A 14577-nucleotide genomic window follows, 5' to 3' on the forward strand; every position below is an offset into this window, starting at 1 on the left:
TTCCGGTCTTACAGGATAAAGTGACTCGTGGCCATTGCAGGCCCATTGCACTTAGTTCTCGGGTTGTACATGTGTATGGTGTTTGCCTATTAACTTGTTATTAATTTCCTATATTTTAAAAAATATTTTACTGTTATGTATACGCCAGTTTGCAAATGCAAGTCGTTTTGTGCCCAAGAGAAATTGTATGCCCTGGATCAACTAAAGAAGGGCAAACAACAAACTCAGCTTGCTAGAGATCTAGGAATTAGCAAGTCCACTCTGTGAGGGTAGAAAAAAGAAGAAAAGCTCCGTAGCCTACCCTGCATTCTTGAAGAGGAAACTGGTTTATAGCGTAAAAAGGTCAAGTTTGCTAATGATGAACGCCTAGATTCAGCCTTGTACCAATAGTTTGTCCAGGCTTGCTCAGAAGGAGTTCCCATTTCTGGGCTGCTATCTCTGCACGTTGCATTGAACAATGCTGGATATAGGTCTTGGTCCAACTTTTCCATCATCTACGCACGATGAGGGTCACGACAACGAGCCTGAATTTACAAGATTCATTGAAGACGATGTACGTTTAGCCGAAGAAGCACTCGGAGAATATGAGCACAGTCATCATGATATCCTCAGCTGGTTTTCAGCAGATGACATCTGCCCCAAATATGGACACATGTCAGATGATGTACTTGTTGCAAATGTCAGCGGAAAGAATGAAGCTGCACCACCAGAGCCCGAAACCAGTGGCGCTAATGATGATGATGATGGTACCTCAACTCCCCCACCAAAAGTGTCCAAGGCAGTAAAGCACCTAGAAGCCAGTTTGAAGTGGCTGGAAACTCAAGATGTGGACAGCATCAAATTCCTCCAACTCAAAAGCATTCTTGACTTTGCTAGAAGCCAACAGTCCGCGGCAAATAAGCAGACCACACTAGATAGCTTTTTTTAGAAGTGATGAAATTTCAAATTATGGAGTCATGCAACCAGATTGACTTTGCACTCTGCGCAATGATTAGTGTAGTCAATTTCACATGTTTCTTTCATGTACATGTAATTAAATTACTACTTTTGTGTTTCAAACATGCTGGGATAACCGTTGGTTTTTTTTTACAAGACTTAAACTGAGCGGCTTGAAATGGTAAATTTTCGTAACCCTGCTGTAAAGCGATCCCGCATTTATCGCGATATAATATTTTGGACCCCAATTATGACGTGATAGCGGTGTTTCACTGTACTTGGAGTAAATTGCTTTTAACACTCTTTTCCTAGCCTGATTTATGGACACTCTACTTGTGTTGTTGTCTGGAGAGTCATGGAAATGATGTAATTTCTGGATTAGATTATTAAAAACCAGATGCTGTACCCTCTTCATGCTTAAAGGGATGCTATCCACTTCAATTAAAAAAAAATTATTAAAAATAATTTCAGGTACTACATCTGCCCTGTGGTTTTCAGGCAGCATTTATGGCACTGCAGTTGTGTTTCCATATTTTTTTAAAATGTTTTCCTCAAATTGCTGTGTGAAACACCCACACAAACACCTAAGGACATTGATTGACTAGGTAGGAATGACTTCACACAAAATGCTATCTAATGCACAAAGTATGCAAACTGGAAAAATAGAGCTTTTGTTTTTTCCCCACCTCTCATCTGTCAATTATAGTAATTGTATGATGATAACAAGTAAACACCTGTCTTCAAGCGGGCTGGAATCTGTCTCAGAGGAGGGAGGAATTGGCCCCCACCCATTCTTGTAGAGGATTCTGTGTATGTGGTCCCTTCATGCCTCCTCAGCATAGGACTCTATGTGTTAGGCTCCTACTGTTGCTACCCTAACAGAGCTATGATGGAGTGGCACCATTGAAATCTCCATCACACACAATTAGTCCTCTACTGGGTTGGTGCCCAGAGGACTGGGGAGCACCCATTTGTAGGAATACCTGCCCTGGCTGCCACCCAAACGTATGAGTGCAGCCTTCCCATTCCCTCCTCTTTTTTTTCTCTAGAGAGATTGAGGATGGGTTGGCCTCAGGTCCTTCCTTTACCCAAGAGAGAAGCAGTAGTGTCTGGTTACTCAGACTCAGTACTAGGAGCAATTGCAATAACTCTCACTAATTCTGGCCAGCTAGGAGCTGCAAAGACAGGGCCTCCCCTTTCCCTGGCTGCTGAGAGATGCTGTGGTGGCTGTGATTCCCTTCCTACCCAGAAGGCACCAGAGGAAGCAGGAGCATCCTGCCCCTTCATTGGTGTCTGGGGGTACACCTCAGAGGCCCACTCTTTTCTCCCTCATACTCAGGACAATCAGGAAGACCCCCTCTTCCCTTGATGGTAGTGGTGACTCATACCCTTCTCAAGATACAGCAGTGGCAGTAGTTGTCCCCTTCTCCCCCCCGCCCCCAAGCGAGCAGGTTCCTAGTCTGCTCTGGTGATGGGCATGGGGCTGTACATGGCTTTCTCCCTCTTTGGGAGTCTGTGTATAGTCTTGACAGACAACACTGCATTGGCTACACTGGCCATATTTTCACTCTTTACTTTGCAAACCTGAAGATTAGAAACATTACTTTTTAAAAAAAACAAAAACAGCGATTCTGACTTCATCATGTGACTGCAGGAGGTGGGGCCCTAGACATGTTCTTATAGTGTCTATGCTTTAATTTAGTGCAGCTTTTTGAGCACCCTATTAGCAACTTGATGGGAGCCTGATGGCTATGCCTGCTTTGCATAAAGTAGAGCAGATTTCAGCTATAAAATGGTAATGTGGCCTATAGTAACAATATAGGTCCTAACATGCAGTGTTCTAATTTGAGCCAAGCAGATGGGTATTTGAATTTAGTTGGAGCATTGTATGCTGAGATCTGTAGGCTGTACAGACACTTCTTACATATTACTGTATTAGTGAGTAGGCTGCAATTCACTTTGTAGAGCTTTGGGAACCAAATCTGTCCAGTGGCTTTACTTTGGGCACCTTATCTTAATCCAGTTCAGTTTTAAATATGGAGGAGTACACATTTTTCAAACTTTTCTTTATGGACAATATTTGAATTTGTTTACTCATCTATATCTGCTAGCAGTTATGTTGCTTAACTGTTTACTTCTGCTTCAGTTGCAGCAATATCAGTACTACAGTGCAGGGCTACTCTCCACACATGATCCCTACTATGAGCAACAGCGCCATCTCCTAGGGCCCAAGAAAAAGAAGTTCAAAGATGAAAAAAAATTAAAAGGTGAGGTAACCACCCTGTGTTACTACCTGGAGTTTGTGTGATTAGACTTGTCATATTGTATTTCCACTTACTAATAAACATTAATCTTCAATACCACTGATGGTAGGTAGGTAGGCAATATCACATTTTATAGAAAGAGCCTAAAACATAGGCCGTGGCTTATCTACTCCCCCCAGAGAGAGTTGATAGGAAAACTGGGATTAGAAATTTGGAGTTCCTGCTTCCTAGTCTTGGTCTCTAGCTCTAGAGTGACAGAGACAGGCGTAGTCTAGTTGTCAATCACCCTACAACCTATTTCATTACTCAATGTTTTGGAATCAACAGATATCATTGCATACTGTGGTTCTGGTACTCGGTTTTCTGGCAAATATAGCAAATGCTTGAAAAGCACAAGAAGTTGCCACATACCTGGATAATTCTCCTTATAAGTATGATCCTTCCAAACAAGGAATTATGGGGACTGAGACCACAGTCTGGAAAGTGGAGGGATGTGTTAGGAAACTGCTGTCTGGGGTGAATTAAAATAGATCTACTTCTGACAACTCTCAGCTAGAGTTTCTCAGATGCATGTTTTTCAGGAAACACAGTTTCCTTTCTTGACTGAGCTGACAGCAGCTAGAAATCTGGGCGGAAACAGGAAGAGGAGGTTATGAATTATCAATGCAAAGTGGATTCTGCCTATTGCAAGTACTGAAAGTCTGATCTATGTTCAAGAAGGTTATTTTGGCCTTCCTTCCTTCCTTCCCTATCCTCCTGCACATCCTTCTAGCTACATATGTTTTTCTCTCAGAAACTTACAGTGTACTTGGCTTTGCAGAATCTCTGCAGCTTACTTGTTAATTATCCGATCCTAGTGTCTGTTAGTTTCCTCTAAACACATGGTATCTGTACTAAATATAACTAGACATCTCTTTCAAATGACCAACAGCTTGGTTTGAGACTTATACTGAATGCTGATCTTGCTTTTTTTTTTTTTTTAAATGTCTGTGACTAGAGCTTCACTCAAGGGCAGAAAAACATACCAGCTTCCAAGTATTTTAACTGTACAGGCATGTTTCCCTGGGGAGAGGAGTATCGAGTTCTCATCATCTTGCAATATCAGATTTTTCCTGTCTAATGGCTAAGTAATGAAAAGATAGCTAGTGTTATGTATCGGTGGGCCCAGAATGGGATGAACATAAAACTACTCCTGGACCAGTTCCGTTTTTGCTGGTCCCGTTTGTTGTTAGATATAAAGTGGCTAGGAAAGCAGGGCAAGGGAGGACATAGGAGTTGATGTGGAGGATCACAAATGACAGGAAAAGAAACTGATCTTGTGCCAATTGTTCCCATGCAGCCAAGTTGAAAAAGGTGAAAAAAAAGAGGAGACGGGATGAAGAACTCTCCTCAGAAGAGTCACCAAGACGCCACCATCACCAGACCAAAGTTTTTGCTAAGTTTTCTCATGATGCACCACCACCAGGGTCCAAGAAGAAGCACTTGACCATCGAACAACTGAATGCCCGCCGACGGAAAGTGTGGCTTAGCATTGTCAAAAAGGAGCTACCAAAGGTGAGCTTGGCCAATGGCATTGAATGGGGGATGCCAAGGCAGAGAAGGTTTGAGGAATCAGGAAGTCAGAATGCAGTCTGAGAGCTTTCTGTGGATCACCAGATATCACAATAATATTCCATACTCCATCTTTTGCTGTGTTGGTGAGTGAGGTGCTCTTCCAACTTCTGATTTTTTTTAAAGTTTTCATTAAATTTTAAGTAGGTATATAATCACTGCAAAGAGGAGGGGGTGCATTCCACAGAAACCAAGAAAAGGCTGGAGAAGAGGAGAATGGAGACAAAGGCAAAAGTGTAGGAGAGGAGGGAGCGATCGATGGGTTGTTCAGAAAATAAAGAACGTGTGAAGCAAGGCTTCTCTCTGAACTGGCTTAGCTGCTGCTCAACAGTTAAAGGAAAAATGAGTCATCATACAAAGAGCACTCAGTCACACTACCTTTACAGTGAAGAAAAATTATTTAAAGTAGTATTCAATAGAACACTGGTTAAAGGGTCTTTTAGAGAACCTTGTACAACTTGTATTGAAGTTTGCTTGCTTAACAAAACTAACCGGCCAGGGCCAAATGGAGACTTTTATAGTTAAAAAATTTTTTCAGGGAGTCTTGTTTTATACTTATACTTTTTTAGTATTTTGTAATAACACACTAATTGATCTAAACTTTGTAGCAACTGCAACTCAGGTGAGATTGGGGAGATAAAGAGGGACAATTTTAGCCATAATGTGCAGAGAGAACTGTGCCTGCTTCTTCAAGTATGTGTCTGAGTGGATCTCACTGTGCAAGATTGGAGTCTTTTGAATAGCAATGTCCGCTGGGGCCGTTCATGAGCCCTGTGCCTCCTTGTGTTCCATATGAAGGATGGGGTGGCTATGACCTTCCCTCAGTTCCCTTGCCGATAGCAGCAAGACAGAATCTGGTGAGCTCCAAGTAAGTCTTCAAAAAACTGTTCAGAACTCTTCTGATCCACCTGACTTATGAGTGCTCTGCACAATATTTACTCACTGTACTGAGTACAGATGGTGAGACCCAGTCTGTATAAGCCCTTCCCCCCCTTTACAGGGCCTGTCAACATGGCAAGTTTGAAATCTGGGGGCTCAAGCCTGTCCTTCCTCTGATAGACTAATTCTGTTGCAAGACAGGCACAATGGGTGCCTCTTTTTTGGGAGAATCCCATACACCGAGCATATGCTTGGTGTACCTGTTGATTTGTGCATTCTTACAAAAAATATGGGATGTGTGGTTGAAATTCCATCACTTGGATCCTTCAGATCGTGAGGAGATGGGCAGAGTCTTGGTATCAGACAAGCCAGCTTCGTCCAGTACCCCATCTAGGACACATGTGACACCATCGCTGAGAAGGAGGCACTGAGAGAAGACCTGGAACTGGTCTAGGCACTGAAGGAGTCTCCACTGGCACTACAGACACCTCTGGTACTGAAGTCCAGCACTGAAACAGACTGCTCCAAACATGAGGGCAAAGACCCTAGCTTGGAAGTCAGTGACTTTACGCAAAGACAGACCACTAAAACCTCAGGAGAGGGAACCACCAAACCCTGTTTGTCATTGAGAAGGCACCACTCCAGTTCTAGCAGTGCACCTTTCAGTGTCGAAACCTATAGCTGAACCAGGGTTGTGTGAAGTACATTGAAAGAACTAGGACCGTCCAAGGCATCCTCCAGTACCAGTGCAGAGCCTGGTATCTTGGCGCTATATACCTTGGTGTCACCCCTAAAGGATACTTATTCCACCTCTCCATCACCGGGGCATATGTTCTCATCTCAGGTGAGCCAGAGGACCTTTTCCTCTGAGATCCTTGTGACATTATTGAATAACTAGCTGGTTCTCCCTACCGGGCTCAGCTGCTGTCTTGTCAGGAGTGGCATTGGACTACTCAATACCAGATAAGACAGCCATACCCATATGTAGTATAGTATTCCACTGTGGCCGTATTGGGCTTATTGAGGTCCACTTTCATATGCCTCTTAAAGCAGGTTTCCAACTCATTTCAGGAAAAGGAAAAGATTATTCTCCCGAGTAGTATCCCTGGCCAGACCACTGGTGACACCTGGGAAGAACTAGGAAGAACTAGATGTGGGGGCAGAGCAACACCAGTGTCCTGTCTCACCACCTAAGGACCTCTCAATTTCATCATGCAATGAAGCAGTGTCTTTGGCATGGATACTGGCACCCAGATGACTTCAGTTCATTCCAGAGCTGCTTAGGAGAATCACAGAGACTCTGGGAAATATAGGCACCTTCATACCAGAGAAATCTCCTAAATTGTTTGATATTTTGACACCTTCTGGTCCAGCCAGAATCACATTCCCCATAAATGAAGGACTGCATGACCCTTCTAAAGCCCTGTGGCAAAAATCGGCCATGATAACAGCTATTGTAAAGTGAATAGAGAAGCAGTACCAGGTCCCTCAAAAAGGGTTTGTGTAATTTACACCCATCCTACCCCTAGCTGCTTAATAGTCTTGATGATAAAGGAAAAATCAAAATTGAACAAGAGTGCTCCCAAAGGCAAGGATCAAAAAGGCTTAATCTATTGGAGAGGAAATCTTACTCCTCTGCCTCCCTGCAACTGCAAGTGGCAAATTGCCAGGCCCTCCTGGCCAAATAAGAATCTTTTTGATGTGGAATAGAGTAATGCCCTTCCTGTCTAAGATCCTGTCTGACAACAGGGAAGAGCTCAGAGTAATAATCAAAGAGGCCAATTGGTGGCCAAGATTATTCTCCAAATTGCAGTGGACGCTCTGACACCATGGTAGATCTATGGCCACAGTGGTGACAATGCACAGAACATTGTCTTCAGGGGGCAGGGATCCCTAGGGAAGTACAACCCAAGACTGAGAACCTGCCTTTTGAAGGCATGGAATTATTTAACGAGTGAATGGACAGTGCTCTACACTCATTAAGACTTTAAAGCCATCTTGCTCTCCCTAGGGATTTACACCCTAACGTCAGACTGCAAACTGTAGTGCCCTTAACCCCAGTTGAGGCAAAAGGTCTTAACCATTCCAAACAGCCTGAGTATCTTGCCAGAAAAAGCCTAGTCCTGCAGAGATCGTCAGCCTTCCTTTTCCTTGGCAAGGCACCCCTCTCGTACCATACGTCAACAAATTTGACAAGACTTTTGAGAGCCCATCAGATCCAGTCCCGTGATCATGACCTTCAGAAGCCGTCTAACTTCATTCCAACATCTAACTTCATTCATATCGTAACATCGGACAGACAGATACTAGAGATCATCACCCCTGGCTACCCCCATCCAGTTCCATTCTTTGCTCCTTTCCCATCCCTCTTTAGGGACCCTTGTTACAAGTGGAAGAGGTTTTGTTACTTCATCTAGGAGCCGTAGAGGAGGTGCCCACCAGTTTTCTGGGGGAAAGGCTTCTTTTTCTGGTATTTTCTTATCCTGAAGAAGAAAGGAGGCAGGGTCTATCCTAGACCTAGAAGACTCAGATACATATGCCATCTCGGGCTCAGGATGGTAACTTTTTGCCTCCGTCATTCCATCTCTTGAAGTTCAGGACTGGTTTGTGGCTCTCAGCTTGCATATGTCTGAATAACTATCCATCTGGCCCACAGGAAGTACCTAATCACAGTAGAATCCAACCATTACCAGTACAGGGTGCTGTCCTTTGGCTCTCCAGCACTGAGAATTTTCACAAAATGCCTGGCAGGGGTGGCAGCACGTTTAAGAAGAAAGGGTATCCATGTCTTCTCATACCCGGATGACTGGCTGATCAGAGGCAAGTCACAGCAGGAGCAACAGCCTAGAGTACGACCTTTCCCTGTTTTCCCAGCTAGGATACCTTGTGAACTGCAAGAAATCTTTTCTTACACCATCACAGATGATAGAATTCATAGGAGTTTTGATCAACTCTTGATCGGCAAGAGCTTATCTCCCAGAAGACAGGTTTTGGTCTCTCCAGTCAATGACGAACAACCTAAAATCAAATCCAACAATGACGGTGCATGCATATCTGGAGCTGCTAGGCCACATATTGGCATGTGATGCTACTAGATGTAACTGTCTGTCCTTGCAAATGTGGAAGAGTTCAGTGTACTTGCTATCCAATATCGTATGAACAAGAGTCACTGTCCTGCCTCAAGTTGAGCAAGAACGCGCTTGGTGGCTGGACCCAAAGAATGTATCAAAAGGAGTACCATTCTTTGCCCTCTTCCCAACAATGACACTTCTCACACATGCCTCAAAGACAGGTTGGGGTGCCCAACTAAATCATCTGCAGAGGCAGAGGACCTGGTCCCAGGATGCCTGAAACTATACATGAAATAGTAAGCAAGGAGTCTATCGTGAAAAGAGGGTTAGTGGGACAGCTGAATTGTACTGTTTTTTAGGTTTGTTTTACATGATTCCTTTAACTGTTGCAATACATGAGTGTGCCTCCAGTTGCCAGGATGAAAGCCATTCTAATACTTCTGAGGAAGGCAAAAATCCCCATAATGTTTGATTATATAATTGAAGACTGTATTGTAATGCAGTTATATAGTGCTTTAAGTTTGTGTGTGTATGGTGTTTAAAAAATGGTTAATTACCTTATAAAACATTATCAAACCATAATCCCTTAATTAATGGGTGTATGAAATTTTGTCTTGTTTTAGGCATACAAGCAAAAAGCTTCAGCACGCAATCTTTTCCTAACCAACAGCAAAAAGGTAAGGGTGGTTAAGCTTTATGTTTTCATATTAAATCTTGTGCAAAAAAAATTTGCATGTTCCTGTTGTCTCTTACGTCATTGGCATATCTTTAAGTCATTGCTAATATAGCAATTATGGTAGCACATAATTTGTTGTTTTCATTACAGATCCTCTTCCTCTCTCTCCAGTTTTTAACTTATCCATTTATAAGTAGGAATATGACTATTTGCTGTTGGTGATTTCAGTCCAGCTCTTTGGGCTTGATCCAAGGGTCATTGAAGTAAATTGAAAGCCTCCCATTGACTTTGGTGGGCTCTTGATCAGGACCCTGGTGAGCAGATGTTCACATCACCAACAATTAGAGGTAGTCTCTCCAGATTGGAATTGGATCACTTTTGCAGGGTCGTATTGGGAATACTGTACTTGCACAGCCACTGTCAATTCTACATCCATCCTTTAGATAGAGATCTTCACTCTCCAGATCTGTCTGTGTGGTATGTTTCATAAGCAATAGATGCACTTTAAAAAAATAAAACATGGATTTTTGGAGATTTGGATCTGTTTTATTTTTGGTGGTAAGAGCTACTTTGAGAATTTTTAATTTGCTGTTCTTTGAGACAATAAACTGACTCCATTATAGATCACTTTATTGACTTTTTTTTTTAACTAAGGTCTGATCCTGCACATAGTTATTCACATGCTTAACTTTACTACTGTGAGTAATCCCATTGAAATTGATGGGGCTACTCGTGGTAGTAAAGTTAAGCATGTGCATAAATGTGTGTAGGATCAGAGCCTAACAATTGAGCAGATTTCTGTATAGGTGATTCCAAAACAAATTTATTAATAAATATTCTTAAATCTTTTGGCTCAGCAGATGAGAAGTGCCCCTGTTTGTAGTACGGAAAGTTATTTTTAAAGAGCATTTGATGTTGGCTTTCTCAGCATGTGCAGTAAAATTTTTCTCTGAGATTGTGAGGTGCACATCTAAGGAAGTGCATAGCTAACTTAATTAGCTAGTGAGAAGTTTAGTGAAATATATTGCTGTGAATCAGTAGGAACAACTAGAGATGGGGTAAGGACTCCCACTGACTTTATAAAGTGTGGATAGATTGAGGGAGGGGTTTCTGGGTACATTTATAAGATATTCGGGAGAGGTGGCATCTCCTGTGCATTTTAGGAGCTTTACAACAGGCAGGTTTTTTCCAGCATGCTTACTAAAGTTCATGGGACAGGGTGTTCTGGTGGTATGTGGATGAGTAGTTGGAGATTACAATATTTACAGCAGCTGTTGTCTACCATTTGCCAGCCTGCAGAGCTGCAAAGCTCTGGAGAGTGAAGCTGTGCACTGTTTTCTTCAAAACACACAGCCATACCCACATACCAATTAATAGAAATTAAGGCTTCAGGACTGAGCTCTCAAAAGTCAGGAAATGCCAAAGGTAAGGTAAGGTTGCACATACATCCTTAACTCTGCCCCTTGTGCATATGTGTGTGTGTGTGTGTATATATATATATATATAAATAAATATGCATGCGCACTAAAATACAGCATTTAATTACCTGTTTGTGCGCACAATTCTCAAATAATGCAGAACAACAACATATACTTTTTCTGTAACCTTAGATATATAGTATTAAGAAGCTACATGTGTGTCATTTTGTGATACTAGATAGACAGTCCATGAAAGAATTTATATGAAAAATACACAGTAAGCATTATTTACAGAACACACTACAGACTTAGTGTACTACATAGAGTAATTTTGTAAAATATCTGCTACGTGTAGGCCCACCTACATGTGTAGCTAAATTGGCTTTATACTTGATTGCCTTATCCCTTGACTTGAACCAAAGGAAGACTTCGCTGCTAGTTGAAAAGAAAATGTATCCTACATGTTATTAAAATACATACATTAGGAAAAAAAGAACTTAACACACTGTCTAAGCTAGCAGAGATTTACTGGACCATGATGACAAGGAAGTTAGCATAATAGAATGAAAAAATACAATATGGTACACCTTTATTTAAAGTTGTAGGAATAATTGTATGATAATATACTGTATAAATTATAAATAGTATGTGATCATGTAATTAAAGACTATCATAATGCATATCTAAAGCAGGTGTAGGCATGGACAGCAGAGGAGTTAAAAAGCCAATGGCCACTTTACACTAACACACTATTGCTACCATTGGTGCAGACTCACTCTTGGTAACAGTGAGAGACGTAAAGTGTGGTGCGGGCAAGGTCTATGTAACTTGCCCACAGTTATGCAAGAAGTGTGTGGCAGAGCTATTGTTCAAAATCAGATCTCCTGAGTCCCATTCCAGTGCCTTAGCCAGAAAACACCATCCCCTTTGAGTGCTTAACCATTCAACCTTGACGTTTTTAATGTGGGGCTTTGTAAGGAATGTTTTGTTTGATAATATATCTGTGGAGCCTTTTGGAAGCTCTTTTCTTCTCTTGTACCCCACTCCCACCCCAAAATAAATAAATAAATAAAAGCTTTATAAATAAGCACAGCATCAGAGGTTTTTGGAGGGTCAGCCTTGGTTGTAGGAATTTGCAGCCTTGCAACACCTAAATGTTGCCTTTTGGTGACTGTGATTTTAAATCTTTTTTTCTCTGTCCCTGAACCCTCCCTCTTCACCCCAGCTGGCCCATCAGTGCATGAGGGAAGTGCGTCGAGCTGCTATCCAGGCCCAGAAGAACTGCAAGGAGACTCTACCACGGGCACGTCGCCTCACCAAGGAAATGCTTCTCTACTGGAAGAAGTACGAGAAGGTGGAAAAAGAACACCGCAAACGAGCTGAGAAGGAGGCTTTGGAGCAGCGCAAACTGGATGAGGAGATGAGAGAGGTAGGGCCAAAACACAGACTGCTGAAAATTAATCTGGCAAGAGCTAGAGCATGGAGCTGAAGAGACAGGAACAAGCACAATAGTCAGGGTCTTTAAACCTTGACAATCAAATTCATCAACTGTTCTTCCTTTCAATGATCTTCCAGAGATTTTCTTCCACTGTATCTTAAAAGGATTTACCAGAATGCTCTGACAAATTAGCTATAGCCAGAACCTTCAAATTGCAAGAATTACAGTTACAGATCATAATGTTAGATAAAGAGGGTGTGACTAGTGAGATGTAATGTGTCTGACTTGCACATAGTGCTCAGTGCTCTCTATTTCTAGAGGATGATCTTTTAGTGATTGTAACTCTGGTTCTTCCCCAAGTTCAGAAATCAGGCTATTTTTCAATTCACTGGTGTGTTAGGCTTATTTTATCTTAAGTTATATATAGAACATAATAAAACATATGGAATTTATCTTCAGAACAGATAAGAGTAATCGAGGACCCAATTCATAATTGTTCTGCGGTCCTTTGTCTTTGTGATGCCAGTGCAAAGGGTTCACAAAGCAATCAGATGATCTGCTCAGGGAGTACCCCAGGAGCAGTTCAGGGATGAATTCAGGCAAAATTAGCTATTTTACAGGAGTTTTGTGAGGATTTATGTTCTCCTCATCCTTACTTGCAGGTGAAGGAGCCTGGGACATAAAAATAAATCAGTCTGCCGAAAATTACAAAGGAAGTCAGTGATAGAGCTGGAATTAGAACTCTGGAGTTCCTGATTCCCAGTCATGTGTTCAGATCAAATCATGCATTTATTTATAGTGTATTCTGCATCCATCCCATCTCCCAAGCATTTTGTGAAGCCTTTCTGCTGTTTTTCATTAATACGCTAGCTTTACCACAGCAGTTGTGTAGCCAGATCTAAAAAATGGAATTTATACAACAGAATCGTGTTGAACACTGAGCATTCCGCCTCATTCCTAACTTCTCTCCCTGGTGCTGTTTTACCTGAAGATGCATTTTGTTTGTTAGCTCCATCATTATTCTCTCTTGTGAGTGAGTGAATGGTAAAACAGTTACCACAGAGTTAATTACTGTGACTTAAACATGTATGAAAACTTTTAGTTGGACATGCAGTTTTTCAGCCACCTGGACACTCCTACCTAATTTTTACATTGCAAAGAAAATTGCTAAGCTGCTTTTCCCCAGGTCTTGGTGTTCCTGGTCATAGCTTACTGTGCTAAGAGAAACTAAGCACATAACCACTGTACATTTCAGTATAGGTATTTGTATGATGAGTGTTAGTGTGCAACCAGTATTCCAGCACTCTGATACCATGGTGATGAATGCAATATAAAAATTTAGATTGTTTATATGTAACAGGGTTAAAAAAGGTTGAAACTTATAACTTGCTTGCATGTCTTTGTCTTTTTCTCTTCATTAAACGTTAAACCTCATTTCACTTCCCCCTGCCCTTTTTTTATTTTTTTTAAATAAATTCTCTTGTCTCAGGCTAAGAGACAGCAGCGAAAACTTAATTTCCTGATCACCCAGACCGAGTTATATGCCCATTTCATGAGTCGCAAACGAGATATTGGACATGATGGAATACAGGAAGAAATCCTGCGCAAACTGGAAGACAGCTCTACCCAAAGGCAGATTGATATTGGTGGAGGGGTGGTGGTCAACATTACCCAGGAGGATTATGGTAAGGCTAGAAACAAAATTCCAGCAGGCCATAGGAACCATTGGAGATGATGGTTACTGTATGCAGAGAGTGATACAGACCTAGGGGCTTCGGTGCTTGGAATATTATGTGAAGAAGCCCTTCTGTAAATCATTGGAATTTATCCATGTCTTAATTTGAGGTGGTACTGTAATATGGTTAACTGATGTGTTTTAATGTGGTGATATTTTTTTCAGATAGTAACTACTACAAGGCCCAGGCTCTGAAGAACGCAGAAGATGCTTACCAGATCCACCAGGCTCGGGTGTGTATTGCCTAGGTGCTTGAGGTGGAAGGGGAAGTGGAGTAAATTGAAGAGGCACTAGAACCGGAATTTTCTATAGTGATCTTTCAAGTCACCTATTTTAATTATGGATGCTAAGCTTCTTTTAATTTGATTGTTGCCCTGTTCATTTGTGAATATCTGGGAAACTGGAGGGCAGAGAATTGGATGAAAATAAAGCGTATAATCAAGCTACAGGGACAGCCGTGTTATCCATTGCTTTGAAGGGGACCATATGTGTTAGCATGTGAAGGATGAGAGACCTTATCCCAATGAATGTCTTGTATTAGTTTGCATC

At 41.8% G+C, this 14577-nt stretch overlaps 1 protein-coding gene across 1 annotated transcript in view; it reads left to right on the forward strand.

Moving 5' to 3' along the window:
- The window catches only part of INO80 (INO80 complex ATPase subunit), a 129401-nt gene that overhangs the window by 33960 nt on the left and 80864 nt on the right, over positions 1 to 14577 (forward strand). The window contains exons 6-11 of the mRNA XM_037900465.2: positions 3083 to 3203; positions 4540 to 4754; positions 9385 to 9438; positions 12081 to 12284; positions 13783 to 13978; positions 14194 to 14261. Of these exons, the coding sequence (XP_037756393.1) occupies positions 3083 to 3203; positions 4540 to 4754; positions 9385 to 9438; positions 12081 to 12284; positions 13783 to 13978; positions 14194 to 14261 (858 nt within the window). The remainder of the gene's footprint in view (positions 1 to 3082; positions 3204 to 4539; positions 4755 to 9384; positions 9439 to 12080; positions 12285 to 13782; positions 13979 to 14193; positions 14262 to 14577) is intronic.

Source organism: Chelonia mydas, chromosome 6 (assembly GCF_015237465.2).
Source record: "Chelonia mydas isolate rCheMyd1 chromosome 6, rCheMyd1.pri.v2, whole genome shotgun sequence".
NCBI lineage: Eukaryota > Metazoa > Chordata > Testudines > Cheloniidae > Chelonia > Chelonia mydas.